Raw genomic sequence first — 12,390 nt, 5'->3', positions numbered from 1 at the left:
TAGAGCGAGATCAGAATTGGGGAGGCCATGTGGATCCATGGTAACTGCATGATTTATGCTGTATGTTTTCATCTTCCTGGGCGGAAAATAACATTAGACCAAGGGGCTGGAGAGGGGGGGGCGGAGGGGGGGGGGGCTGAGCATATGGCGTAGTGCATTTTTCATCATTTCCTTTTAGGATCGTTTCTACTGTAACCTGCAGAGCTCTCCAGTTACTTTCACAAACATCAGAAAGGTAATGCATTTTCATCATGTGCCTTCGTGGTCCCGGCCAATTCAAAGCCCACCAGCCTCGTGTCTGCATTCAACAGACACATTCATCACTCTTTGCCGCTCCAAAAAAAATTGTCTCGGGGCGGGGTCGCGTCGAAGACAAAAACACACAGAGAACGACGGTGTTTCAGAGGCGCAGGCGTGTGTTCCGGCCATTTTATCTGCCTCCTCTCCAGCAGAGCTACACAGCTCATGACGAACGTGACTGTTATCCAGATTCAGAGGCTCAAAACCTTAAATACAGAAAACAGCATGTCTGTCTCCAACCATGCGTGTGAATTATCACCTGTCATTAGAAGGACCCACGTTTTCTGAGCAATGCTGAAATGCAATTTGGAAACAGCATACTATGACAGCTTAATCAACCCCCCTTTTATGACTTCACTGACTTTGGTTTATGTGCCCAGGGCTAATTTTACTGAATGACAGTCCTCTTCCCATTTTCTGTTTCCGGCTCACTTTCTTGTACGTTTTCCTCTGGGGTCATACTTGATTGGATCACACTAGGTTATAATCAAGAATGGCTAAGAAAAATGGCAGAAGATAAAATACATTTATGACATGATAATTACCTTCTTGAATTATATCCACTAATTTCATCGTAAGACATCACAGCAATGTCCGTGATTCATCAAAACGGCATTGGTACATGTGAAAAAACACATACAAGTTCAATCTTTAATGGCATAATGGCACTAAAACTCATTTTGAAACAAATTTTCCCTGACAAAACTAAATTATCACCTGTCAACTCTATCAATTGACCACCATTAGGCTTTTCTCCCAATAAGTGTTTTAAAGTTGACATGACAAGAAAATTGCTGGTATTACTAATAATAACATAACAGGACAATTTTAGTTTTTTTTAAATAAAGAGCTTTTATAGCAAATATATCATGGTTGAATGAAAGGTTTCAAAAAGATTGGTAGTAAAAGTTAAATTTCCAGGAGTCATACAACGGGACTTTGTAATGGCTATGGGTTCATTTAGCCAGTGGTACTCTTGGCATAGTAGCTGAATATATGCCCATAAAGAGTAAAACAAAGAACAGTGTGACCTAAATATGTCTTCAGATATAACAGAAGAGTTGGCCTTGAAGGTGATAGCGTTTATTAGACCAGAGGCTGAGTCTTTGCTCAAGCTCCCAGTGAGCCAGCGGAGGACTCGCTACAAAACCTGCCATTGTTTGTAAGCAAAGTTTGACTGAATCTGGGGAATAAGAAAGAAAGAAAAACAGAACATTTACAGAGAAAGAGATTAGGAGAAGCTAGTGGTTTGAGAAAAACACAGTGGCTTATGATGTGCTGTGTTTGGAATAATATGTAAAATAAAACTTTTTCATAACATAAACAGAATTATGAATATCTTTGTGATTTCTTCATATCTGTGGACTTAGGAATAATAACTTTTTTTGGAATAGAAAAGGTTACGAAGCATTCAAATAATTTCCCTTCAGCAGGAGCAAAACAATGTAAAGAATTGTTATCACTGCAGAGGGACAAGCCAGATACAAGCAGCAGAAATGGTGTTCTTCTGTAGCACGTCTGGGCTCTTTGCCTTTGAGATAATGTAGAGTGGAGCCGCTGCTCTTACACGTCGAAAGGAGTCTGATGAGGTGAGTCTAATATCTGATCAGTTACCTCCTGGGTGCTTTACTTTGTTGGTGGTTCAGAAATGGTCCATAAGAAAAAGACCTCAGAGCAGAACCACAATTTCCTGAGGGACCACATTTCCTGTTGTTAGAAGAGCTCAGGATACCTCAGACAGACCTGAAGAGTGGTAATAGAAGAGAATGTGTGTATGTGGGTATGGATGGATGGACGATTTTTCACTAAGTTTGTCTTTTTGATTTCGTTTGTTCTCTTTGTAGCTGTTAAACATTCAAAGCTGAAAATGTTTCAGTTTAGATAAGTCACAAAAATGTTGTTTCATCACACTGACACACAAACAGGCTCAATTGATTTTCAAGGAAGAGACACAGCTAAAAAGTAAAACATTCAGTCAAATGTACTTTCTTTAAAAAAACAAAAAAAAAAAAACATGGAGACTAAACAAACATAATGGCACCAGTGCCTCAGTCAGAATCTCCATTCAAGAACAGTAAATGGTTAAACAATGAAGTGTTGACCCAGGAAGTATTTTGAAATAAAGAGATTATATCAAGGATGTGGACACAACATCTCCAATATTGGCTTCTTTTAGGAAAGACACAGCTAAACAATGAAGCCTTGAATATTTTCTGGATATAAAAGTAAAAGCAATAGCTCAGATAATTGTTTCAGCAAGGAGAGAAACTATTGACTGAAGCATAATGTAAGAAAGAGAAGCAAGTCATCTAATATTATCATTAATATTGGACACAATAGCTTATAAAAATGGCTTATTTTTGAAAGGAGACACAGCTAAACACTAAAGTCCATTCTGCTGGAAAGACAAAAGAAAATATATAAAGACTGTTAACAATGGAGTCCTAAACCAGAGGTACTTTATATATGAAAAATAAATTAGGTTTTTCATGTCATGACTCAGTCAAGGAAAATGGCACTCAAAAACAGAGGCATTAAGTAAATAGCACTATTAGATGTGAAAGAAAAATAAGAAAAAGTACTACGTAAATGGACACATTAGCAAGTTCATTCCTCCACCAAGGAAAACAACACAGCTAAACACAGGTATTCATAACCTAGGGGAATTTCTAGAAGAAAACCAAAAGGAGTTTTATATATGAAATAAATGACAACAGCAGCCTTTTAATGGCTTCATCAAAGAGACAATTACTGCTACAGAGTTGATTTTAAATTGATTCCATGTTTTTTCTTATATCCTAATGTGATTCACAGCCATTCTCAAAATGTCTTGAAAGTATTTTATCAAATGATGTGATTATTTTTAAACAAAGAAATCTAGAAAGACATCTCATTGAAATAAATAAAAAGACAGAAAAATAAAGGCCATCTTAGAAGTTGTAAAATTTAAAAAAAACTGTAATAAGGTGAGATCTATCAGATTTTATTTAATAAGCAACAATTCCCACTGCTGAACACGAGCACTTGGGTTTACATGACTGTGCCAGATTGTGCCATCTAGGGTGATGTCATTTTGCAATGTGGTCGGGAGGCTATTAAACACTAAAAAAACCCAACATATATAAAATATAATATACATCACAGGCCAAAAAATCCAACACATCAAAGTAAATAAACAAAGACCAAAGCAAATTTAGTCACTTAAAATTTTACGTCTTTAACACATTCTCTCCCAGCTTTGAATCAATACAAAAGTAATGAGAAAAACAACAAACACATGAATCTTCTTGCAAACTATGAACGCTGCCACAAGAGGATTGGGTAATCTATTTTTTATCTTCTCTATGAAAAATGTATGCTCTTTGGTTGGAGGTTACAAAAGTTATTTACTAATGCATGTGCTGACAATGAATGCTTTTCAATGGTAGTCTTTACTAATTCCCACATTAGTTTAGACTGGGTGAAATTGGTAATCCACTCATACAAGGAGGTGATTTTACCTTTGGCAAAGAGTGGCTTTTTAGCTCATTGGCCTACTGGATTACACTTTCTGCAGGGTCTTGTGGTGAATGGTTACATTTTTTATGATGTAAGAAGCTTACGCTTCAGCGTTGATGAGCGTTTGGAAGAAAAACCCAGACTGGATCAATACAAATAGCTTTAAGGTAGAAGACTGCTCCTGTATATGCTCTGAGATGCATTAGTTTCTCAACCCGCCTGTAAGGGTCACTCCCTGCATTCAAATGCCATCTGCATTCAAATGCTATGTAAATACAGCACTTGGTCACAATGATTCACCTGTGAAGCAAAATTATATGCATCCATTAGTGCTTGGAGGACATAAATATGACCATTTTAGCTGTAAAGCAAAACATCTAATGTGACTGTCCCTCTATGGTATGTCATAACAAACATTGTCAACTCTAATTGAAGTGTTTTGATTGGTCTAAATTAATAGATTCTTTTGAAAATAATGAGCAGATAATTAGTCATAATCAAGTATGCTAACAAGAGCTGATTTATTAACTGATTTCTCCATACCGGCTTCGTCAGTGTTCACTGCATGCCAGGCTTTATTTTAATAACGCTGTCTGTCCCAATCATCATCAAACCACTTTTTTTTTTTTATTGCAGAGAGAGAAGTCAGTTATGAAGCTTTCAAAGTGCCAGGCTCTGCTGATGCTTTTTTTCATCTAACACACAATGCCTCGTTTAGTGTCTTTATACAGCAGGTATTTAGAGAGAAGGGGATTTAGAGTGATTACAAGTCAGTTGGATATGTGTGGGCAATAGTTTTAGTACCATACCTATTCTGTAGTTCAGTGAAGAAGGTATGCATCTTTAGATGGCTGCAGCTTCATACTATTAGCATACCAACCATCTATTCTGCCACTTGTCCTTGCAGGGTCAAAGTGGTGGGTGTCAATCTCAAGCAATCAATGGCAGAGAGGCGGGGTGCGCCCTGGACAGGACTCCACCCCAATGCAGGTTATTGCTACATAGTGCCTTGCAAAATAAATTAGTTTTCACATTTTGTCACAAAAGCACCTGCTTCAATATATTTTGTCACATTTTTTTTAAGCTAAATCAAAACAATATGCACACATGTGAAGTGGAAAGACAAAGATCTATAACTTTCTTTTTTTTATATAAAAACATATCTAAAGTTTCTTACGCATATGTACTCGGCTCCTTTTACTCTTTCAACTCAAAATAAAATCAAATGCAGGCAAATGCCTTCAAAAGTCATCTAATAAGTAAATGTAATATAACATCAGAAAGAGTCCAGCTTTTCTACAAAGGCATCAGAGATTTCTGAGAAAACATCAATGAACAAAGCAGATCATGAAGACAATATCACAGAAATTCCCAGTAATATATATATATATATATTAAGATTTGTGGCAATAATGTTGCAAAATGTCAAGAAAAGCATTGGTACTGAAGGAAATGTAGACGTATCCGGGCACAGGTTTCTGGCTCCCAGTGCTGCACCAGTGAAAAGTAAGTCAAAATTCACCACAGATAAGGTATCGACTTAATGAGACTAAATGGCAAAGCAACTTCAACCAAGAAAGTAGTAGAAATAAAGAGCCCAATATCTGTAGCAATTAATTTCAAGTTCAAGACCGAGCTTTTTTGTCATGCCAACTAATTTGAGTTGAATACCACTGGCCTACATAGAGCAGGAGGATTTAATATAATTGTTGTGATCCCACATGTGAACATGACAGGCATGCCAACTTGAGAATATAATAGACCCTGGAGGCATAACTTGCTAAGGCAAGAAGTTACATGAAATCAGGTCATTATGTCCTCCACTTGTCCTGATATGATTTCTAAACTGGAAAACATTCCAAAACATTAAAACAAGATGCTACGATCCACTGTGCGAGACCTCATACCAATCATATTTCACTTACGATGAAAACTAGTCATAAGGAGTCTGAGATGTGTTTACTAAACCCTTTCTGAACATGTCCTATATAACTGTTTACCCCAGCTAAAACATCCAAAGTCTTTTAGCTGAAAACTGAATCAACTCACAGTGAAACAGTGACAGTAACAAACTCTGCAGCAGCGTTTGTTCTGGAACAATAAAACCTTGCTGTAGTCGTAGGTGCGACTGAAAATATTTCTCTTTGTGTGGCCTCTTTTGTTCTAAATCCGTAAATAACTGAGACCACCTATGCTTTTGAAGTGAGACGTGCAGAAATGTTAATAAGCAGTAAGACATACAGTCGTACTTCCGGATTTATTCTCCCTCAGTAGCTAATTAAAAGACATCTTTTTGATCTTGTAATAGCAGTGCTTCTTGGGTAAACAAAGCAAGTGACAATGACACAGTAATGGATTTTAGCATTTCAAGAGCAGATGAAACTTTTTATTCATGTCTATTTTTAACATTTTTGTCTTGAAAAATAGGTATAAAAATGTATTTCAGTGCCTCTCCGTAAGAGTAAAAAAAATAACTTAGACTCTGACACTTTATAGGAACACTTTTATATAAATCTACTTCTTTGTTTTTCACCACAAAAAGCTTCGGTTTGACCCAACTGACAGGATGAGGCCTTGTAAGCTGAAATAGAAAATAAAATGGCAATGAGAAATAAACACAAATGTTGAGAAGGCTGACAAAACAGATGCTGAAACTACAACCACATGTTTTCTTGTTAAGTTCCTTGAGAAGACATTTGCTATGAATTGGTAATATATAAATAAAGAGAAATGACTTTATTTGAATTTCTGACTATGGTCCATGTTGCAAAGAATGCAACATGGACTAGCTTGTCATTGTGTTTTCCTGCTTTATCTGTTAAGATGCTACAGGGGCTTGGCATTTCAGGACAACTAGTGCACCCACAGGCGTAGGAAGCCGGAGGACAGGGGGGACATGTCCCCCCCAATATTGAAGAGAGTCACATTCGTCCCCCCCAATAATTTCACCTCAGTTGCGAAGAATTTTAAAATCTTCCACTCGCATGCTTTTATTTTGAAGGCCCACAACAGCGCATTAGCAGAGCGCTTCCTTCCCCCCCGCCCCCAGAATAAAGGCAGCAGCAGACAGAAACTCAGTTTGAATAATGTAAACGATCTGTGAGGAATTTTGGCATGAATATCGCTCGTTTATAACATCTTGTCAGTTTATTTTTATATATAGAACTAAATCTTTTTGGATAAGCTGTTTTAATTCTGGAATCGCCACATGTCCAAAATTTTACTGCTAACTTTGTTTAAAAGTTAGCTAGTCTAGTCACAATGATTTAGAATGAGACTGAAAAAGCAGCGAAATTAGCCTTTTTATTATTTAAAGTGAGCAACACCTGATCATACTCGACCACTTAACGTGTATTTATATATTATATTATATTATATTATATTATATTATATTATATTATATTATATAGATATTTAGGAGAACAGCAGTGCTAGAATGATGTTGAAGAAAGGTGAAGAAGGTCTGGTGAGGTCTTCATTTAGTGTAGTGAAATATGTATGAACTGTTTTTAATTTTAAATAAGCTAAATTATTTTATTATGAGAAGAGCAGATCAGGCATAGGAGAGCCAGGTGGAGTTTCAGAGTGTGAAGATATAAAAATTATATTAATTACTTATATTATATAAAAAAATATATTAATTACAGGAGACAATAAGAAAAGTGCTTGAGGAGAGGTTTAAAAATAAATTAGTGAACATTTTTGCTACAAAGTAAATAGTTCTGCGCAGAACCCTCAAGCTCCCAGGCCTCTGGTAGAGGACCCGCGCTCAGAGGGTGAAAGAGTCCACCTGCGGAAGGGTGAGAAGGGAATTTATATAAATATGAATAAATATATATACACATTGTCTGAGTATCTCCAAGTAGGTTTGATTTTAACTAGCGTTTCACCTAGCAGTAAACTACATTATTTTTTTCATATGTGCACAACTATCAAACGTTTCCCAAATACAATGTGACCCCAACACTGAAACTGTGAGTTTCTGTAACAGTATATGTTGAGTAACTGAGGGAAATAACATAAACATACAATATTTAGGGCTCTCTAACAAGCACCATGATGTGCAGAAGTGCTCACATCCCATAACTATTTCTAGCATTTGCAATGCCGCAGCCACAAATTCCAAGATATTTTACAACAAAGATGATTACTTCAGATCAACACAAAGTGCTGCATAACTGTAAAGTGTAAGGAAAATCATTTGCAAACTTTCTACCTTTCTGATAACACTTTAAAACTTAGAAATCTGACTCGTTATAAAATGTCTGGGCCTCGTCAGAGAACTTAGGAACAGGAAGTTTAACAAGGCAAGTGATATCAGATCTGAACCTGTCCGAAAAATATTAGATGATACATAGGGTGCTCACAGAAAGGAACATTTTAAGTCTGCTTTTAAAGCAGGTGTTTCTGTTTTTTAATAGAATTCCTTTAACTCAAGAATTAAAGCCAGTTCTAGGAGTTTAAGATAAATGGTGTTTTTTTTTTCTCATTTCTGCCTTTGCAATGATTCTGCTTAAACATCTTTCTGTAAATATTTCTGTCTTTGTTCTGTAGCCTTTGGTATCACAAAACATTAGGAAATATCAAGATCGAATAATGGTAATATTAGCCTAAATGCAGCCAGTGGCATGTGGGCTATAACTAGCATGTTGTCTTACATTGACTTCCTCCATTCAGTGTGCTAAACATGGTTAATAAATAAACAAAATAGCTAAAAAGCTTATTTTACGAAAAAGCCTACTTTTAATGTGGGCAATAGTTACATTAGAAATGTTTGTGCTCTGCTTTTTGATTTTTACTTTTGCAAAAGTAAAAATCAGAAGTTCACTTCGTGGCACTTGGTTACCAGTAAACACACTCATCTCTTAGCAACAGATTAGCAACAAAAATTGTTATTGTTCAAAAAACATAGGATTTCTTCTGCTCTCGTTTACTTTATGGAACTTTGTGGAACTTGGTTACCAGAAAACGCGATCATCTCTAAGCAACAGATTAACAGCGTAGCAACAAAAATTCTTATTGATAAAAAAATATAATGTTTCTCCCGCTCTTTTGAAATACCACTTATTTTACACTAACAAAAATTGTGCAGTTGGTCAATTTTGCAGAAAAGTTTTTTTTTTGTTTTTTTTGCATTAATGGCAAATAGGCTATATTAAACATACATTCAACACAAAAGTAAAAATCTCGATTTATACTTCGTGGCAGTTCGTTACCAGAAAAACCCCCGCTTATCTCTTAAAACCAAATTAATAACAAGTAGTTTATAAAACAAAAGCTCTTTCGAAATAACGCTTACCTGATTAGATACAAGGCATTTACCGTTGGCAAATTACGCTAAAGTAAATATCTGAAGTTCACTTCGTGGCTCTTGGTTACCAGTAAACACACTCATCTCTTAGCGGTGCGCGTGATCCGCACCGAGTTGCAAAGATCCAGAGATGCACGAGGCGCTGCAACATGCTGCGCATGCGGCGGCGTCAGCTCGTGCCGCTGCGTGTCCGCTTCAACGCGCACAATGAACCGAGCTCCGTGCTCATGATAAATTAAAACAAATTCAATCATTTCCATTGGCATGATTTATCACTTCTCTTTTTATTTCTCTTTCTTTCTACAAAAAACTGTATGATAAAAGCATTCAGGTTGGTGCTTTGGTCTCAGCTAAACCTTTTATTTTATTTTATTTTATTTTATTTTATTTACAAAGACTTCAAAATTCATTTTATTTTGTCGTTTTGTTTATTTATTTTGGATATTTGAAATGCCTTCCAGTTGCAGTGTTAAATGTTCATTATAATTTTAAGTTTACTGATCTTTCAGATTGTGTTCTTGCATTATAATTTTCCCATTAACATGTATTACTTAAAAATGGTCTAAAAACAACAATAATATTGTTTATTAAAAATCAAAATTTGTTATTGTGACAGGTCTACACACTTATGATTTATAGTGTAGTTAGTTTATTGCCATGGATGGCACAGTTACTTTGAAAGAGTAATTTGATCACTCAATGAAAAATTCATCCATCAGCTAGAAAATGTGCATCTCTTTTCCCTCCATCGTTTACGTTTGTGTCGCTGTTGTTACATATGAAACATATTTCCCCAAGGAAAAAGAAGAAAGCAACAATATGTGTTTTCTAAAAATAATCACAAATACTTAATTTGTATACTAATTTTAATCTGATTATTGGATTGTAAATAGTAACACGTTAGATTACGCGTTAGAAGGGGTCAGATTAGAGTAACACGTTGATGACACCATTCATTTTTTGACATTTTTGTTCAAGCTATTTACGGATCGTTCAAGTTTCCGATATGTTCCCCCCCAATGATAAACTTGTTCTACGCCCTTAAGTGCACCCGTTTTGAAAATGAACTCTGTATTTTTTGCTTTGTAAAAGAAGGCAGGTAAAGTTTCCACAATCCTAAATAATGTTGTTATATAGTGAGCATAGAATGTTATTTTCTATTGTCTTGGGCTTTTTTTTTTCTAGACATTATTTAATAAGTAGCAGGCCTTCAGTTGAGCGTGAATCATTCCTTCAAAGATTAGATAATGTTACTTGTGGAAATGCATCTATTTACCAACAAATGTCCTGCATTTTGAACTGTGTGGATGGTGTCTCTCTCACGTAAGGTTCACAACGTACAGTGGACATTGTTTCTAGGAATAATTTAAAATGCTGCTTTGTTCTGAGTAATTATTCAAATATGCTAAAAGAAGATGAATCATACTTTTTATCTTTAGTAATTTTTTTGTTGTTGGTTTCAATGTCTATGACCTCTTAGTCAAACAGTTGAAATTTTTACAGATAATTTACAGATAAACCCGAAATTATCCATGTCACTGGCAAGTTTATGTTTAATTTAATCTTTAAATTTTTGCAATGCATGTCTTTTGACTGGACGTAATATTAATGGCTGTAAAGTCAATAAATACTTTCATTGTATTTCCTGTGCAAAACAAACTTGTTGGTTCAATGTGAGTCTTCAATGGATAATGGATTTTGAGCTTGACTTAATTTGTTGTTGCGTTGGGTCATATAGATGAAATATGAAAAAAATGTGTTCATATTCCTGTTACTCCCTGTATGCACTGGTTGTGGTCCCTTTTGCAAGGATTACTGCAATTGTGAGAGTTGCGTGGAGGAATTTAGCTTGTGACTCTAAAAAAGCCCGTCTGTGTTGTCATGTCTGGAGTCTTTTGTCTTCTTTTTGACAGTTCTGCATAGTTTAGGGTTTATATCAGGTGAGGTTGCTGACCAATCATGCACAGTATTGTCAGTCATTAAACCAAGTAACACAAAAAATGCATCCTTTTTCAATTAGGGTTCCTTCACAATCCCCTTAAGGCTTCTGTTTGTTCATATGTTTAAACCAAATACACTTTCCCTTCCTTTAAACTTCAAAAACCTGTAGACGCTATAGTATGTGAACAGACAGCTTCTTAAACAATTACATGTTGCCATCCCACCCTTATGCCAATGATAGTTGTTAGATCACGAGTTTTCTTCATGATAATTGGCCAGCAGGGCATAATATTTCTGTTACAATTTTTTTTTTCTTTATTGGTTATGTATAATATTTTTCTTTCCTCACGAAAATGCATTTGGGTTTGTATTAGTTCTAAGCCGTATAAATAGATAAAAAAATATTACTACTCTTTGAAAAATATATTTATTTAAATAAAATTTGAGTGTCTTCTAATCAAATTAAATACCGCTTGAGGGAAAAAACAAAAGACCTACAGATTAAAATCCCCTGGGGACTACTAAACTCCTGGCCTATGAAGGGCTCAGACTACACGGTTATGAAAACATTAATTTCAATACCTTTCGTAACCTTTCAATTTGGCGTTCTGGCTACGTCACAGTTTGTAAGCAGGTGGTTGAAGCACGTCTCGCGATCGCTGGAACTTAACGTTGGAGTCAGGTAACCATGGAGACATTCCTGAGTTAGCTAAACAGCTATTTGTTTGCTGTGTACTGCTCTTACTTGCCAGCTATCGTATTTTGAGATATTAAACATTTAAGTACCCTTATTTGTATTGCTTGATACGATTCGACCTTCAGAAACAGACGAACCATAAACGAAGAATTTATTTTGAGCACATTCTTTGGGTGCATTTGGCTGTTTTGACGTGTCATTGAAATGTTCAAGAACAATTACCAGGTATTTGTTTGGCTTACATAGGTCACAGTTTGTTTGGAATTTAAATGTTTACAAGTTTTATTATTATTATTATTATTATTATTATTATTATTATTATTATTATTATTATTATTATTATTATTATTATTATTATTATTATAAAGTAGTAGTAGAAGAGCAAGAGAAGGAGGAGGAAATAATGAATTCCTTCTATTTGTTGCAGGGGGGAGCTGTGTTTGATCTCTTCAGTGGACAAGGAAAGGACCCTGTAGCCAAATGGAAGCTTTGTGGGGGACCTTCGGCTATACATAAAGTGAGGTTTACAAGCAAGCTTCTATTTCTGCTTTTTTATTTACACCACAATCAATTTTAACAGGCCTATGTGTCCTCTAAGTCACGCTATTGTCGCATCCACACTACAGGGTTGCAGAAGCCATTC

At 35.6% G+C, this 12,390-nt stretch overlaps 1 protein-coding gene across 6 annotated transcripts in view; it reads left to right on the top strand.

Moving 5' to 3' along the window:
- The first annotated feature begins 10,742 nt into the window (after window positions 1-10,742).
- The window catches only part of cfap20dc (CFAP20 domain containing), a 44,853-nt gene continuing 43,205 nt past the window's right edge, over window positions 10,743-12,390 (top strand). For 3 of the 6 annotated variants that reach the window (XM_017304617.2, XM_081607084.1, XM_017304618.2), the window contains exons 1-2: window positions 10,744-11,972; window positions 12,175-12,264. In XM_017304617.2, coding sequence (XP_017160106.1) covers window positions 11,952-11,972; window positions 12,175-12,264 — 111 coding nt within the window. In that variant the 5' untranslated portion in view covers window positions 10,744-11,951. Of the gene's footprint in view, window positions 11,973-12,174; window positions 12,265-12,390 lie in introns of all 6 variants that reach the window. The other 3 variants (XM_081607083.1, XM_081607082.1, XM_008408748.2) reach the window with 2 other exon arrangements.

The sequence above is a fragment of the Poecilia reticulata genome, chromosome 5 (genome assembly GCF_904066995.2).
Source record: "Poecilia reticulata chromosome 5, P_reticulata-male-v2, whole genome shotgun sequence".
Classification (NCBI taxonomy): Eukaryota; Metazoa; Chordata; class Actinopteri; order Cyprinodontiformes; family Poeciliidae; genus Poecilia; species Poecilia reticulata.
Note: the sequence above shows the minus strand (reverse complement) of the source record. Positions and strands in the feature narration are given on the sequence as shown.